At 51.9% G+C, this 18265-nt stretch overlaps 1 protein-coding gene across 2 annotated transcripts in view; it reads left to right on the top strand.

Annotated features, from left to right (window-relative positions):
- Positions 1-18265, top strand: part of TCF7L1 (transcription factor 7 like 1) — a 115337-nt gene that overhangs the window by 77337 nt on the left and 19735 nt on the right. For both annotated transcript variants that reach the window (XM_045004751.1, XM_045004750.1), the window contains exons 4-5: positions 8714-8797; positions 12556-12688. In XM_045004751.1, coding sequence (XP_044860686.1) covers positions 8714-8797; positions 12556-12688 — 217 coding nt within the window. The remainder of the gene's footprint in view (positions 1-8713; positions 8798-12555; positions 12689-18265) is intronic.

The following is an 18265-nucleotide window of genomic DNA, read 5'->3' as shown; positions in this document are numbered from 1 at the left end:
ATATAATTCTCTTCCAGCCCCGGTTAGGGAAAATTGGGTCCTTTGCTCAAGCTGTAGCAGCTTCTGCTCTAAGCTTAAGAGGTTCCTGGTTCAGTCCCTAGTGTGTTGGCCAAAATGGTAGTTGTCACACATCTGTTCTCCGCTGCCCCTGCCCTGCTCAGCACAGAGACCCTGGAGAGCCAGGAGGAGAGGTGGTCTCTTGCAAGGAATGAGAGTGAGATGGGTCTCTCATAGAGTGGAGCAGTAAAGGGGGGCGGTGTTGAGGGGGAAGGCTGGAGAAGGAGGACTCGTTGCTAGTTCTCAGGTGCCACAGGCAGTGATGGGGAGCCAATAGGGTGAGGGCCATACTGTGGGGGGAGACATGGGTATGTGGGGAGCAGGGGTGAGTGGGGTTTGGGGTGGTATGAGGAGGTTGCATGGGGATGTGCAGGGTGACCAGAGCCAGGACATGGGTTGTGTGTGTGGATGGGGGAGCAGTGACTGAGCCAGGTGAAGTAGTTTCCTTGATTCCAAGACCTGAAGGGACCCTTGTGATTGTCTAGTCTGGTGTCCTGCATAACACAGGCCATAGGATTTCCTTTCATTCCTGCTTCAAGGCCAATAGCTGTGGTTGAACTAGATCAGTGATACTCAGACTGAGGCTTCCGGTCCACAACTGGCTCTTTAATGTGTCTCCTGCGGTTCTTTGCAGCACATGATATTCAAACATGATTTCATTATTAACCAGTCAGGATGCTTTTCTTATTTTATTAACCAATTGTAGTTGATAAAATGATAATACTTGGTCAGTCATTTTGCTTTGAGAATTATATGTATAAACAAACCAAATATTTTCCTTGTCAGACTGCTTAAATATGAATCAATGATACTATAGTAAATGAAACAATGAATTCACACCACTGTGGCTCTTTTGGGTAACGCTGACCGCTAATTTGGCTCCTGAACCACTGAGGCCTGAGTATCACTGAACTAGAGCATATATTTTAGAAGAATCCAAGTTTGAAAATTGAGAGTGGTGGAGAATCCACCACAACCCTTGTTGAGATGTTCCAGTGGTTAATTACTACCAGCTTTTGTCCACTAGATTGAAGAGACCTTGATTATCACATTTCTGTTCCCCAGGTAGATAGATACATGCAGACTGTGATCAAGTCCCTTCTAACCTTGTCTTTGGTAAGCTAAATAGATTGAGCTCCTTGAGTCTCTCATGTTAAGGCAGGTTTTTTGGTCTTTTAGAATTATAGAATAGCAGGGTTGGAAGGGACCTCAGGAGGTCATCTAGTCCAACCCCCTGCTCAAAGCAGGACCAGTCCCCAGACAGATTTTTGCCCCAGATCCCTAAATGAACTTGCAACCCTGGGTTTAGCAGGCCAATGCTCAAACCACTGAGCTCTCCCTCCCCACTTTTAGTCATTCTCGTGGCTCTTCTTTGAACTCTCTGCAGTTTATCAAAATCTTTCTTGACTTGTGGACTCCAGAATTGGATACAATATTGTGGTAGCCATTGCCCAAGTGCCAAATAGAGGGGTAAAATAACCTTTATACATCCAAGGATCGCGATAGCCTGTTTAACCACAGCCTTGCACTGGGAGCTCATGTACAGCTAATTATCCACTATGACCCATGAGTCTCTGAGTCACTGCTTCCTAGCTTAGAGTCCCCCATCCTGTAAATATGGCCTGCACACTTTGTTCCTTGGCTGTATTTAAGAGCATATTATTTGTTTGTGCCCAGGTTAGCAAGTGATCCAGATGACTCAGCATCAGTGAGCTGTCCTGTTCATTATTTACCACTCCCCCAATCTTTGTTATCTGCAAACTTTGTCAGTCATGATTTTGTTTTCTTCCAGATCATTGATAAAAAAGTTAAATAGCATAGAGCTAAGAATTGATCCCCAGGGGACGCCCCTAGAAAAACTGCTTGCTTGAGTCCCCTTTTACAGTTACCTTTTGAGACCTATCAGTTAGCTAATTTTAACCCATTTAATGTGCGCCAGGATGATTTTGTATCTTATAGTTTCTTAATCAAAAGATTGCGCAATACCATGTCAAATGCCTTACAAAAGTCTATTACATCAATACTATTCCTTTTATCAACAAATCATGTAATCTCATTAAAAAAATCAAGTTAGTTGATAAAATCTGTTTTCCATAAACCATTGTTGATTGGCATTAGTTATATTACCCTCCTTTCATTCTTTATTAATCGAGTCCCATATCAGCTGCTCCATTATTTTAATCTAGGATCAGTGTTAGGCTGACAGGCCTATAATTATCCAGGTCATCATCGCATTTACCCTTTGAAAATATTGGCCCAATATTAGCTCTCTTTCAGTCTTCTGGACCTTCCCCAGTGTTTCAAGACTTATTACAAATCATTAATGGTCCAGAACACTCCTTGGGAAGCGCTTTTAAACTCTTTGATGCAAGTTATCTGAATCTACCAATTTTAAAATGTGTAACTTTAGTAGCTACTGTTAACACCCTCCTTATCTACTGTTGGAATGGAAAATATATCATCATATGAAATAAATACATGGTTTGTTTTTTCCCCAAATACAGAACAGAAATATTATTGAACACTTTTGCTTTTTTTACATTATTATTCACAATTCTACCATTTCCATCTTTAGGGTTCTTTTTGCTTCTGATACATTTTTTAAAACTCCTTTTTGTCCTTAACTCTGCTAACCATACATTTCTCTTTGTGTCTTTTTCTTCCCTTATCAATTTTCTACAATTCCTAGTTTCCAATTTATATTCCTTGCTATCAACTTCCCCTTTTGTCAGACATTGTTGTCCTTTTTATTTGTTACGCATTGTGTTTTTTTTTTATTACTGCTTTCGCTTCCCTTTTAAGTCAGGCAATTTGAAAAAACAACAACAAAACCATCATAGCGTTCTTGATTGTGGGATTATGGCTTTTCGGGACATTTAGAAAAATGTTCTTAAGCAGTTCCCAATTATCACTGACATTTTTCTCTTTACATTTTTTTCTCCCATCTGATTTGGCTCATAATTGTTTCCAGCTTGTGAAATTGGCCCTTCCAAAGCACCGGGTGCGTGCATGCTGACTCGCTCCATCGCAGGAGCCTGGGGGAAGGGTGACAGACCAGAGTCCCAGCACCTAGGCAGCTGAGCCGGCCCAAGGGCATGAAAAACTCCCCAAGACAGTGCTGTTGTGTGTGTAGGAATGCTGTTTGAGTGCTGACAACTCGATGAAGCGGCACAGGGCCCCTGCCAGCCCCAGCCCCACCTCAGCACACAAAATCCCATGCTAAGGACCCCATGTTTCTACCATCACCCTCACAGCAGGTGGCAGCAGAAGCAGAGAGAAAGGATGATGGCAGGGGATTATTGGGGTTTGGGGGAGATCAGCTTTGTGAGTGCATCATGGTGGAGGAGTGGGATGTAAGAACATCAGCACAGAGAACTATGGTGGCTCATCAGAGCACAACTCATGTGTTTTCCTTCTCCCAGGCCCCCCAGCACTTCTTCCCTATTGCACCACGTATAAGTCAAAATCCCCCACTTGTGTTCCCCAGACCACACCCAACATAGAGCACTGTATTCTGCTCTCCCCTCCAGATTAGCCGGATGTCTTGTCACTGCACTGCTAGTCCCCGTACATCCCTACCACTCACCATGCTGGCTAATCCCCCTCCATCTTCGCCTGTGAAACGCTGTTCTGGAGCAATATATAGATGAGTGTTTTGTAGAGGAGGAAGGAGGGGTCTGGCAGGTTGGCAGGGATGAGTGTGCTAAGGAATGGAGCAATGGAGGGGACATTCAGGAGCAATGCAGCTCTGTGGGGGACGGGGCAGGAAGGTGGCATGTGGAACGTGGTGTAGCTAGGAGTGGAAATTTGGGTGGGCCTCGACTTGCGGGTGGACGGGCAATGACAGACTCTGCTAGCTCAGCCTCTCCGCCAGCGCCACTTCCTAGCCTGGTGCCCCCAGGCACAGGGCTTCACCTGCCGAGCTGGGGCGGCTCAGAACATGGCAAGGCAGAGCTGCCAGAGCGTAGCTTTCTGAAGGGCGGGCGCAGAGCTCCGTCCTGGATTTCAGGTGCCCGAGTGATGCTCGGGGCTGCTGTGGAAGCACTGCACCCCTGCTCAGATTTGGGTTGGCCTGGATGCAAGTGGGTGGGCCGTGGTCACGCCCCGGGCTCTGTCCCCAAGCATAGCCATCCCTGTTGATATACTGTTGTGCTTATTGTAAAAACTGGGAAATTCAGCCCAGAAAATGTTGTTAGCTTGCAGTTAAGGCTGTTCAGAGGCACATCCTAGCCCCAGGCGTGATGAAAACCAATGAAATCTCACCAACTATCGACACAATTCACCCTACACACTACACTGCACCCCAGTGTACCTGTCTGGCCATGTCGCATCCCCCAGGAACCACACAGGCCTTCTCCCCAATAGTCACCCCAGGCATGCTGTCTTAACCCCACAGCAGATGTCCCTAAAATCACTACTGATCAATTCGTGACTGAAGGAATTTCCCAGGCATGAGCAAACCACGCCCTTATTCCTGTTCGTTCTCCAGCCATTATGACACATGCTTACAAATTCCCAGCAATAACCTCTCCTCACTCGCCCTGTCCCACCAACAGGCTGCAGCCCGACGCCAGCCCCCGTGTATAGACCAGAGCAAAGCAATAGACAGCGCTCATCTGTCTTGTTACAACGTGGGTGGAGCTAGGGTTGTGAACAGGCGGGAGGAGATGTGTGGGTGTCAAGGAAGGTGAAGGGGGGAAGGGATAGCTCAGTGGTTTGAGCATTGGCCTGCTAAACCCAGGGTTGAGAGTTCAGTCCTTGAGGGGGCCATTTAGGGATCTGAGGCAAAAATCTGTTTAGGGATTGGTCCTGCTTTGAGCAGGGGGTTGGACTAGATACCTCCTGAGGTCCCTTCCAACCCTGATATTCTATGAAAGCAGGGTGTTGTGTGTAGGAGTGAATGCCTTGGAACGTACTCCATATGTTGGTAGCTCAAGTGCATGTCCCACCAAACTGATGGTGGAGGGTTGTGGTCATGTTAGAGATCAAACTGGGGCTATAGCAATCAGAATCTATCTGCCTAAAGTATTTATCTGGTCCGGTCACCATAGTATCAGAGCACCTCACAGCCTTTAATGGATCTAGCCTCACAACATCCCCGAGAGCTAGGGAATTGCTGTTCCCATTGGGCAGGTGGGGAACTGAAGCACAGAGAGATTAGGTAACTTGCCCATGGTCACCCAGGGAGTCTGTGGAAGAGTAAAGACTTGACACTGAGTCTCTCAACTCCTAGGATAGCCACTGACGATTAGGCCATCCTCCTTGGAAATGAAGTGGCATCTGCACTGAAAAGAGGGAGACCCTGGCTGAGCACTTGGATTTATGATCTCTTCCCCTGCCGTCCCTGAGACAAGCTGTGTTCTATCAGCTAAACCAAACAAGTGGAGAATGCCAGAGCCCATTCCAGAGTGTGAACCCGATGGCCTTGTGAGAGATCAGCCTAGCCCTTCTCGCTAGAGGCAGATTGATCACAGGGTTGTTTGTGCAGGGAGTCGGCTTCCTAGGCTCATGGGTCCAGGGGATGGAGGTTTACAGGGGAGTCGCATCTTACGTGGGGGGTTAGGTTCTCAAGTCAGCGCGTAAGGCAAAAATCGCGTATAGTCAAACGCTCATTGAGTGGAATGGCGGGCGGAGTCGCCCGCACTACAGGTACAGTATTTAAATAGTTATTTTTCTCTTTTTTTGTTTTTTGTTTTGCCGAGCGCGTATAGTTAAAATCATGTAAATTAAATGCGCCTGTGATGCAACTCCAGTGTACGTGATCAGGCATGTCAGGTGAGAGCCTGCTTTGCAGGGAGAGCCGGAGCCATGTGACAGGTGAGAATACCACGGGCACCTAAGACCAGCTGAAGGCCTGGTCTACACTAAGAAGGGGGGTCGAACTAGGGTACGCAAATTCAGCTACGTGAATAGCGTAGCTGAATTCGAAGTACCCTAGTTCGACCTACTCACCCGTCCAGACGCGGCGGGGTCGAACTCCGCGGCTCCCCCATTGACTCCGCCACCGCCATTTGCAGTGGTGGAGTCCCGGAGTCGACCGCAGCGCTTCCGGAGTTCGAACTATTGCGTCTAGATCAGACGCGATAGTTCGAACTCCGAGAAGTCGAACTCACCGCGTCGACCCGGAAGGTAAATGTAAACCTACCTGAAGTGAGTGAGGACTTTTCAGGTTGTGCTGGGAGGACTGGCCCATGGTCGAGGCACGCTGCCTTCTCTTGAAGGCCACAAACCCAGAGAGAGCGAGGGAAGGCATCGGCCAGGAGAGCATGCAGGGCGGTGTTTTTCCAATCCGCACGGGGCGTGGTGCCATTGACCCTCCTGTTGGTAATGCTGGCCCAGCAGTTGCTCCGGCAGACACACAATCACTAGGTTTGCTCCTGTACACTCATGCCACAAGCACCTGTCATGTTGCAGTCTTCACTGCTTGGCAGAACACCCACCCAGAACAGCTGGATGCCTGCCACAGCAGAGTGGCAGCTGCCATCAGTCCCCAGAGCCCTGGGGGGAGAGGGTCAAGCAGCAGCATCACAAACAGCAATTATTATTAGGACTTGGAAGTGATCCCGGAAATAGTTTTGGCTCTCGAGTCGCCGGGGGCTGCTATGAGAGCTAGGTGACGACTCACAGCCAGAATAGTGACTACTCCAGGGAACACTGGTGAACAGCCCATGTCCATTCATAAAAACTGTGTGTAGCTAACTCTCATCTACTACTTTGTGTTTGTACAGTGCCTAGCAACTCTGGGTTGGTCCTTGGACACAGCTGTAAAAAGCATGTTGCAGTTCTTATGATGACTGGTGTTTTTCTTAAAGCCCCAACTTCTGGAGTCACGTGAATACATAAGAATCTCCATTTTGAGGTTGTTGGAGTTTTTTTTAAAGAGAAATACGTTTCTGGCTCTCCTGGTTGGTGAGAAAAGCTTGAAAATGTGACCCCAGTGCACCCTAAGATTCAAAAAACAAAACAAAAAAACACCCACCCAGAAGGCAAATAAATAGAGCCTAAAATGCATTATCTTAAAATTTCATGGCTTTTAAGGTAATCTCATGAGGGGGGGGCTGCTGCTGACTCATGATTTTATAGAATTTGGGATTGGCTGTGCTGGAGGTGGTGTGGCCTAGTGGACAGAGCACTGGGCTGGGACTCAGGAGACTTGGGTTCCATTCCCTGTTCTGCCTCTGGAAACCCCAGTTTTTCTTTTCTTAAATTAGGGTTTTAATACTTAAATTTAGGCGAGGGATCAGAAGAGATTTGGAGTCTGTTATAACAGGAGTTAAAGTAGTTTTTGACATGGTTTAAGCAAGATTTGTTTTATTATTTTAGTGGTAAAAATTGTGTCTGAATTCTCTGTGTGTGTGTGTATATTAATTGAGCGTTTTGGGGGTGGTTTGTTTTTTTAGTAGCATGGCGGACTCTCTCTCTTGTGAGGTTTGTGAGGTTTAAGGTCTTTGCGGGTCAGAGCAGGATAAAAATGCAAGAAACAATGCAGGAGTGGGTGAGAATGGGATTAAAAAAAATAGTCCTGTGGAGGACTCTACTTGACTCCTCGAGACACAATGCCAGTGCTTTGAGGAGTCAGTGCAGCAAGATCCCACGGGAACACAATCTCCCTGACCATTCGCTCAGCCCTATCTCAGCTCAGCCCTGCCGGAGGATGCCTGAGCCTTCACGTAGTACTGCCTCCTGCAGAACTCAACCAAGGGCGTCGTGTGCCTGCTGAGCAGAGGGTCAGTGGGTGCACTTCCGTGGTCACCAGCCAGATTTTCAGGGAGCAGGGTTGTGTGCAGATTTTACAGGCTGCCCTTAAATACATCAGTCTTTAAAGGAGATGGAGTAATTGGGAGGATTGTGAAACAATTTCCCAGACATGGGAATTGGTGTCTGTGTTGTATACAGCTCCACGGTGCGTGGAGACCTGTGACTCCAGTATGGTACATGAGAACATAACTGGTAGGGTGATACACACTTGACCTTTAGATCCTGTCAGCCCCAGGGTGACAAGAGCTTAGCTAATCACAGCCTATTACTTAAGAGCAGGAGGTTGTGGAATGATCCGCTAGGGGAAACTAGTTGGGGGGGATAGGGGGCTTGTTGCTGGTAGATTGTGATAAGGGAGCAAGCTGTGTAATTAACGAAGGGGAGGTGGTGTGGGTGCAGCTTAGAGTTCCCATGTCCAAGTGCATGCCACTCTGCACTGGGACCATGCAGATGGCTCACCAGCAGAGAGATGCTCCCTTTCCATACCTTCCACAGGGTGGCTGAGTCATTGATTGGGAGGACTTGGCCTGTTTGGTGGGGGCGAGGAGGGTTTGAGTGAGACAAGTGTATCACCCTAGTGCAAAATGCTGATGCCTCCCAGCTGCTCCTAGCTGAGCTGGCTAAGAGACGCTCACAAACTCACAATTCCTCAAGGCCTGCTGTGGTTAAAGCTGGCTGTTGTGTGACTATAGTTTGGCATTACTATATTATTGTAACCCTCCACTGACCTTGGAAGTGACTGACCAGAGCCGGGAGACAGGCCCTGCGGTATCAGAATTGTTTTAAATGCCAAACTTCTGACACAATTCCCTCTTGTGAAAGCAGCTGGGCTTAGGGGAGTCCCCTTTCCTTACAGAGTTGTAGTTGTTTCATCCTTTTAAATCTGGGTTTCTTCCAGTACCTGCAGATGAAGTGGCCGCTTCTTGACGTTCCGGCTGGTGCTACGTTGAAAGACAGCAGATCTCCATCGCCTGCACACTTAGTAAGTGCTTCTCTGCTTGATTGTACACTAACTTTCCTGAACAGCTTTGGCTGGAGGATTCCCTGCATGCACAGCTTGCTTTTTCTTCCTGTAGCTGCACCTGGTCCACCTGACCAGGCACAAATCACAGGCAGAATCTCCACCCAACGCTCTCCCCCAGCTTGGTGTCTCCTGTTATATCCCCCAGACCATATACACCTTCCGGAAACCACATCATAAAGAGCAAAGTTTTATGTGAGAGTAATTAAGCAGTGGAACAATAACCTAGGGATATGGAATCTCTTTCTAAAAGAGGTGCTCTCGTTCAGCCAGGAGTTCTTGGGCTGGATGCCGGGATCGCTGGGTGACATTGTTTGACCTGTGCTGTACGGGAGGTCAGATCAGATGACTGTAAAAATCCCTTCTGGTCTTAGAATCTGTGAATATGTCAAACAGGAAGTGAAAATGTAAGCATCAATTCTGAGTGACGAGAAAAGGAGAGACAAGACAAGTCTCTTCTGCTCTGTGGAGCTCGAAGTGGAGCTTCACCAGCAGAAGTTGGTCCAATAAAAGATATGGCCACACCCACCTTATCTCTCTTGTATCCTGGGACCAACATGGCTACAAGACTTCAGACAAGAAGAGAAAGAAGAGGTTTCTGTGGGTGCCTACACCTGGTGCGATATCAGGTGATAAGCGTGGGTCACAAATAAAGGCAGATAGAGGGTTGCAATGACACATTAAGGATGACGTTTTCAAATCTGTGGGCCTAAAATTAGGCACCTAAGTAAGAGGCCTGGTTTTCAGATCTGGCGAGAGCACAATTCCCACTGCCTTTAATGGAGGCTGTATGTGCTCCAACCCCTTGAGAATCAGGCCAGTTTTATGCTGGTGCTGAAGTACTGCATGAGTTCAAGGCATCTTAACTTCAGGCATCCCAGTTATGAGCATTTTGGCCTAAGGTCTCGGGTCCCTCAGTGCCCCTAGACCCGTGGGGATAGTGGGCGGATGGGTTCCCATGTGCTCATGCTTGGGATGGGGTGGAGTGGCATAAACTGCATTCCCAGACAGTCTTTTCTGCGGCATCTCCCAGCACTTAGCAAGGCTCCCATTCTGTGTGTCTGTCCCTCCATGTTAGGTAGCTGCCAAGCCCAGGCCAAATACTAATAATCACTGTTAGTGGCTGCAAAGGAATTTTTTGTAATTATTCTTGGTTTTGCTGCAGGAAGATGCCTGGGAGGGTTTGGTGGTGTTTCTTAAACACTCAGCGTTGTACCAGATTTGGTCTCTCCCGGTTTTGCTGGAGAATTTTGTTGTGAGGCATCAGATCTTTCTCGTGAACTCTCACCTGTTTGTTGAAAGCCGGGGTTCTGAAATTAACAAAGATGGTTTTTCCTCCTGAATTGTTCATTAAGCATTGGAACAAAGTGGAGGTTAACAAAAACAAATTAAGTTTTAAAGGAGTTTTAATGGGCCTACCTAAAATGGAACTGCAGGGTTGAGGCCATGATCCCTTGGACTAAGGATTGGATTCTCCAAAGGCAAATGAGATGTGTATTTCCTAATGCCTCTCAATTGGTCGGCTTCCAGTTTCCTTTCTTCTGCGAGGTCGCAATTTCACTAATTCTCCAGTGGCCATCGAGTCTTCCAGGGCAGACAAGACTTGTATTTCCAATGTAAAAAGCAAGCAGGAAAAAAAGATACATTTCAGGCATTCTATAACCATCGTAAAGGAGTTAAAAAGGACCCAAGCCCTGGTTAATTTTTTCCTTTGCGGGTGATCTTTTAAGGTGTGTTCAAAATAATTTTCTTAGGGAGGAAGCCAAGAGGGAATACAGAAATACCCGTCTCCATTTGTTCTGGAGCATCCAGCCCTTCCTTCAAGAGATGGTTGTTTCAATCCTGCAGCTGGACAGACTCACCTAGTTCCTGAGGCTGTTTGGTTCTCTCTGTGCTGTGAGAGTTCATGATTCAAAACCTGTCACGGGAAACCTCAGTGCACACGAGGGATTAGATACTCTGGTATTTCAGTCAGCTTCCCCCCATCCCATGCAGTGTTTGCTCTGGTCCCTTTCTCATCCCCATCCCCTGCCAGCCCTTATTTATTCCATCCTCTATCGCTAAGATTGCAAAACTGCTGTCATTATAACCCCCGGTTCCCACTCGCTGTGAGCTTTGCAAAGCATTTGCCTCTGGGCCTGACGTTTTCCAGGGTTGGCCGCTGCCCAAAGTGAATTTTTCATTCTTGTACGTTTGAGTAAAATCCCTCGAGGCGTGTTGAGTTCTAGAAGACTGACTAACGTCACACTTTTCTGCAGGCTACAGGGGAAGGGTCACGCCTGAAACCTGAGAACTTGGCCTGGATGTAGATCTCCTGTGAGATAGAGCAGGACGAGGCTGAAAAGAATTGCTTTATATTTAACAGAGATGCCCCCTTGAAAACTACATACAGCGCATGTGCAGTAAAGGATGGGCTAGGGCGCATGTGCCAGCTCATGGAGTGTTTGCAAGCTTTGTGGATGAAGCATCTGAATTTGTAAGCTCCACCAGCCCGCAGTGAATTGCACAGAGTACAGAATGAACAGCTGTTTGCCTTGTGGCCAAGTGGCTATGCACCCGGAGCGAGCAGCTCCTGGCCTGCAGGGCCCAAGTGCAACAGCTGGAGAGCACAGTTGGTGAGCTGGAGGAGCAGAGAGAGGGAACAGTCTACAGAGGAGGCATAGAAAGACGTTGTGGAGTAAGCCACCGAATTAACATCCCTGATCTTCCGCCTGAGGGAGCCAGTCACATGATGGAGGGGCATCTAGGTGGGATGGACCTCTTTGTGACCACGCTGGTGGAGGCTGATGATTCCTCACACACCGAGGGGTCGCTCAGGGCAGGGGGACACAGTTGGAACTAGATAAGTTCATGGAGGTTAGGCCCATCAATGGCTGTTAGCCAGGATGGGCAGGGATGGTGGCCCTTGCCTCTGTCTGTCAGAAGCTGGGAATGGGTGACGGGATGGATCACTTGATGGTTACCAGTTCTATTCATTCCCTCTGGGGCACCTGGCATTGGCCACTGTCAGTAGACAGGATACTGGGCTAGATGGACCTTTGGTCTGACCCAGTATGGCCGTTGTTATGTTGGGAGAAGCAGACAGGCCAGCGTGATCGAGGAGTGGATCAGGAATGCAGACAGCTGGGAGCGTGGTGTTGGTGAGAACTGTTCGGTGACTCGCCTGCTGGTGTGAAGATTGTGTGGGTGACACAGCATATCCAGACTATGGAGGAGATCTCCGGCTATGTGAAAGCTGGGGTTGGTATAAATTTAGAAATGGAGGACCTGATATGCCAGAGAGCTGAGTCTATGAAGGGAGGTGACCTCCAGAGCATCCCACAGTATCTCTTTTTACAAAAACACAGTGAACATTCCAGTAGCATATGAGGAAAGGAAACGTGCTGTAGAGATGAAACCCTCCGTCTGGGTGCAGCGAGGGATTGTGGTGGATGTAGAGGCAGCAATTCTGGGATGTGTCATCCCTGCAGCTAAACTACAGGTCAGCAAGGGTAAAACTTTCAAAAGTACCTAAGATCCATGGGACTCAGACCCCTAAATGTCTAATTCACTTTGAAAATGGGACTTAGCCGTCTTTGATAATTTTACCCTAAATCGCTGTTGGACAGAGGACTCCTACGTCACTTGGGTCCCTTTCTACCCTGCTCTTTTGTTTCCTTCTGCAGAGGATTCTGCATTTATTTTTCAAGTACAAATGCTTTCTTCCTTTTCTCTTGCAGTCGAACAAAGTGCCCGTGGTGCAGCACGCGCATCACATGCACCCGCTGACCCCACTCATCACGTACAGCAGCGACCATTTCTCTCCGGGCTCACCTCCTTCCCACCTCTCGCCAGAGATCGATCCAAAGACGGGTGAGCTGTTGGGGTACAGAAGCTGGCATGTAAGGGGGTTCCCAGAGTGAGTCGGTCAGACACAGGGACAGATGAGGCAGAGTACTAGGATACTAGCAAGGACCATAGAAATCTTTGGGCGGTTTCCCTTCCAGATTTGTGACTTTGCTGCAGAGGCTTTTTTACTTTCCTAACTCTTGCAATGCCATCTGGTACTAACTGTCTGACTCAAGGACCATCATCCACAGTGAACTGATGCTGCATCAGATTTTAAAGGAAAACCCACCAAATCCCACAAGCTACTCAAAAGGGATCTGTGGTCCTGGCTGTGCTTTCATTAAAGCAGCAGTTGGCTTTGGGAGATGCAAGACCCAGCTTGTCTGAGGATGCAGAGAAGCTAGGACATACTTGGTAGGGGATGTACCTATGTACCTGTTGGCTGGGTTAGCCAGGAAGATTGCAAGTTACCAAGCCATCCTGGCACAATACAGTGTTTATTTCTAGGTCAAGCACTTCCCATTCAGAGAGGATCCACCTAGTCATGTCATTCCTGGAAGGCTGCCCATGCCTCACGGGACACAGCATGGGCAGCCTTCATCAGCCAATGTGCACATGAGGGTGTTTAACCTGCTGTTCTTCTTCGAGTGATTGCTCCAATGCATTCCAGTTAGGTGTGCGCGCCGCGCGTGCACAGCATCTCGGAACTTTTTTCCCTAGCAACCCCGGCGGGCCGGCTGGGCGCCCCCTGGAGTGGCGCCGCTATTGCGCTAAATATATACCCCAGCCGGCCCGTCCGCTCCTCAGTTCCTTCTTACCGCCCGTGACGGCCAGTTGGAACTGTGGAGTGCTCTTCGTTCTCCACGATCCCTAGCGTTTGTATCTCTTGTATATAGTTAGTTTTTGTAGTTAGTTTAACAGTTTAGATAGTTGGTTAGTATAGATAAGGTGAAAAAGGGGGGTTTCCCCTTTTTACCTCACCCGGTGCGGGCTCATGCCCAAGGCACCGGGCTTTAAGCCCTGCGCGGCGTGCCAGAAGCCCATGCCCATCGGAGACCCGCACGACGCCTGTCTCCGTTGCCTGGGAGAAGGGCATAGAACGGACAAGTGTTCAATCTGTCTGACTTTTAAACCGCGGACCCGAAAGGAGCGGGACATCCGTCTAAAGCAGATCTTAATGGAAGCGTCGCTTCGACCACCGGCACCATCTGCGCCGGCACCGCGAACTGCCTCGGTGCAGAGCGCACCGGCGGCACCGAGCCGCTCCACCTCCGCGGCGCCGCCAATACAGAAGGCGGCTAAGCAGTCGCGGCACCGCTCGCTTTCGCCGAAGAAGAAGCACAGGCAGTCGAAAGCAGTAGCGCAGGCCCGCTCTGAGGACTCTGCAAGAAAGGTTGCGCAGTCGGCGGCACCTGCGGCGCCAGTGCACGGACCGTGCACCGGACCCTTGACTCCGGCGCCGCAAGGCCCGTCGAGTCCGGCACCGCCACGCTCCCCGGTACCGTCCGCGGTTGAGCCCCGGCTACCATCAACGCCGGAGACATTCGCCTCTGCAAGAGACCTGATCCAGCTGATAGAGGCACCAGGCCTCCGGCCCCCGGCACCGCCGGTGCGGGCTGTCGTGTCGGCGGGGAAGCCGGCCAGGATGACCCGGCCACCGTCCCTGGACAGGCAGCATGGACGTCGCTCCCGGTCTCGTTCCCGGTCCCGCGGCAGGTCTCCATCCAGGCGCTCGCGATCTCGGCACCGCTCACCTTCGCGGTACCGGTCGCCATCAAAACGCCGGTCGCAGTCCCGGTACCGCTCGTCATCGCGGTACCGGTCGTACTCCCGACGCCGCACGAGATCCAGGTCGCCATCGCGTCGGCGCCATCAGAGATCGCCGTCCCGGCACCGCTCCCGGCACCGTGATTCGCGCGCACGTTCGTGGCACTGTCGATCTCAATCCCGGTCGAGCTCCCGGCACCGGTCGGGCTCCCGGCACCGGTCGGGCTCCCGGCACCGGTCGGGCTCCCGGCACCGGTCGAGCTCCCGGCACCGTGGCGGACGCTACTCCAGGTCCCCTACCCGGTACCGGCCGGAGCAACCTCGCGCTTCTCTGCCTCCCGGGGACGGACTGCCCCATTCGGCAGCGCACTCTGCGAGTGCTTCGGCACCGCCCTGGCCTTCTCGACCCGAGTCGGTCGCTTCGGGCACGCATGGCTACGGACTCCTGCCGCCCACCCCACGGGACAATCCTCAAGGGGCACAACCGTGGGGCTTTTGGGTGCCATGGGCCCAGTACGAGGCCCAGGGGGTGCCTTTTCCACCTAGGCCCCCCACGGCGGAGCGCAGAGCCCCAGAGGCGACGATTTCCAGACCGGCCCCTTCGCCACAGGCAGCGGATGCTGTGGCGTCGGAATCCCAGGACCAGACACAGCCCGCACCCTCAGGTGGGCAGGTGGTGAACCCCTCTGACGAACCGGTCGTCCAAGGGTTGTCCTCCTCGTCCTCGCCTGATGAGGCGGTGGCCGGTGCAACAACTAAGGAGCCTCCGCCAATTGACGTAAGAGCTCACCAGACCTCCTTCGTCGTGTGGCGACGGCAATGGCCTTGCCCATAGAGGAGGTGCACGAGGACGAGGACCCTATCACCAATGTGGTTGAGGCCGACACGCCGGTGAGGGTTGCACTTCCGTTTGTACGGACGGTGCAAAAGAACGCCACCACTATCTGGCAGACACCAGCATCCGTGCCCCCTACAGCCCGTGGGGTTGAGCGAAAGTACTCTGTCCCTCCCACGGGCTATGAATACTTGTACATGCATCCGACCCCGGACTCCCTGGTAGTCCAGTCGGTTAATGACAGGGAGCGGCACGGTCAACCGGCTTCCGCGCCCAAGTCAAAGGACGCGAAGCGTATGGACCTGCTGGGCCGAAAGGTCTATTCTGCAGGAGGCCTGCAAATGAGGATTGCCAACCAGATGGTCCTCCTCGCCAGGTACGTCTTTGACGTCCTGACATCCCTGGCGAAGTTCACCGAGCTCCTGCCGTCAGCCTCCCGACAGGAGTTCGCGGCCATGTTGGAGGAGGGACGAAGATCGTCCAGATCCTCTATTTCGGCCGCACTCGACGCTGCAGACTCGGGGACGAGGACCTTGGCTTCCGGGGTCACGATGCGGCGTATCGCCTGGCTGCAGTCTTCCACCCTGCCGCCGGAGGTCCAATACACGTTGCAGGACCTCCCCTTTGACACTAAAGGGCTGTTCTCTGAGAAGACGGATTCTAGGATCCAAACTTTAAAGGACGACCGTATCGCGATACGCACGTTAGGCATGCATACGCCGGCGACGCAGCGTAGGCCCTTCAGACCACAGCCCTCCCGACCGGCCTACCAGTCCCGGTATCGGCCCTACAACAGCCGACGTCCGGCCCAAAATCGCCGTCGACCGTCCGGCAACCGCCGCAACCAGGGCCAGGCCGCTTCAAAGGCCCCTCAGGGCGCCAAGCAGGCCTTTTGATGGGACGCTCGAGGACGGCCCATCACTCTCCCAACCGGATCCTTCCCCTCTGTTTCACAATCGCCTTTCCCATTTCTTTTCGGCGTGGTCCCAGTTAACGTCGGACAACTGGGTGCTCCAGACAGTCCAGTCGGGATACCGCCTGCAATTTGTTTCGCCCCCGCCTTCCCACCCACCCTCCCTGTCCCTCTTCAGGGACCCCTCTCACGAGCAATTCCTCCTACAGGAGGTCCAGACTCTGTTGAGCGTGGGTGCCATAGAGGCAGTGCCTCAGGACAGAAGGGGCAGGGGATTCTACTCCCGTTATTTTCTCATCCCCAAAGCGAAAGGCGGGCTACGTCCTATTCTGGACCTTCGAGAGCTGAACAAGTACCTGCTCAAGCCCAAGTTTCGCATGGTCACTCTGGGGACCATCATTCCCTCTCTGGATCCGGGAGACTGGTTTGCCGCCCTCGACATGAAGGACGCCTACTTCCATGTTGCGATCTATCCTCCGCATCGTCGTTACCTTCGGTTTGTGCTCAACGACACCCACTACCAGTTCACGGTGTTGCCGTTCGGACTGTCCACAGCCCCGAGGGTGTTTACCAAATGCATGGCGGTGGTCGCCGCAGCCCTCCGACGTCGTCAGATGCACGTTTATCCGTATCTCGACGACTGGCTGGTTCGAGGCCAGTCCCGGCAACTTGTGATGGGCAACGTGGCAGAGATCCTGTCTCTCTTTCAGCGGCTCGGTCTTCTCATCAACACAGAGAAGTCCACTTTGATTCCAACGCAGCGGGTGGAGTTCATCGGAGCGGTCCTCGACTCCACGACGGCCAGAGCCTGCCTCCCTCGCGCTCGGCACCACACGATGGTCTCCATCATCCGGGACCTCGTCGCCTTCCCAACCACGACGGTGCGCTCCTGCCTCCGCCTCCTGGGCCACATGGCTTCGTGCACGTATGTCACAGCATACGCGCGGCTCCACCTCCGCCCATTCCAGTCTTGGCTCGCGTCGGTGTACCGCCCTCATCGAGACCCCATCGACATGGTGGTCACGGTCACCAGGACGACCCTCGAGTCCCTCCGCTGGTGGCTCGACCCGGACGTCGTGTGTGCGGGAGTCCCATTTCACCCTCCTCGGCCGTCCGCTACTTTGACCACGGACGCCTCAGCGCTCGGTTGGGGGGCCCACCTGGGCGATCTCCACACGCAGGGCCTGTGGTCGGTCCAGGAGCTCGCCCTGCACATCAACGTTCGCGAGCTACGCGCCATCCGCCTGGCCTGTCGCACCTTCTGCGCCCGCCTCCAAGGTCGTTGTGTGACAGTATTCACGGACAACACCACCGCGATGTTCTATGTGAACAAGCAAGGCGGAGCCCGCTCCTCCCCCCTCTGCAAGGAAGCGATGCTCCTGTGGGACTTCTGCGTGACCCACTCAATTCACCTGGAAGCATCCTTTCTTCCGGGAGTGCAGAACGCGCTGGCCGATCATCTCAGCAGGTCGTTCCTCTCCCACGAGTGGTCTCTCCGTCCAGATGTCGTCCACACAATCTTCCGGAGGTGGGGGTTTCCCCAAGTAGACCTCTTCGCCTCCAAAGACAACAGGAAGTGCCACCGGTTTTGCTCATTCCAGGGTCGCTCGCCAGGCTCCCTGTCGGACGCCTTCCTTTATCACTGGAGGGATCGCCTCCTCTACGCCTTCCCTCCCTTTCCGCTCGTGCACCGAGTGCTCCTGAAGCTTCAGAGAGACCGGGCCCACGTCATTCTGATCGCGCCGGCCTGGCCGAGGCAGCATTGGTACACCCTGCTGCTCGAGCTCTCCGTTCGGGAGCCCATCCCTCTTCCGTTGTGGCCGGACCTCATCACCCAGGATTTCGGCAGACTCCACCATCCGAACCTGCAGTCCCTCCATCTTACAGCTTGGTACCTGAGTGGCTGACCCACACGGAGAGGGACTGCTCTGCAGCGGTTCAACAGGTCCTGCTCGAGAGCAGAAAGCCTTCCACTCGCTCCACTTACCTGGCGAAGTGGAAGAGGTTTGCTCTCTGGTGTGATCACCGAGGTCTTAATCCCTTCCTGGTACCGGTCCCTACCATTCTGGACTACCTCTGGAACCTT

The sequence above is a fragment of the Mauremys mutica genome, chromosome 2 (genome assembly GCF_020497125.1).
Source record: "Mauremys mutica isolate MM-2020 ecotype Southern chromosome 2, ASM2049712v1, whole genome shotgun sequence".
NCBI classification, from domain to species: Eukaryota; Metazoa; Chordata; order Testudines; family Geoemydidae; genus Mauremys; species Mauremys mutica.
Note: the sequence above shows the minus strand (reverse complement) of the source record. Positions and strands in the feature narration are given on the sequence as shown.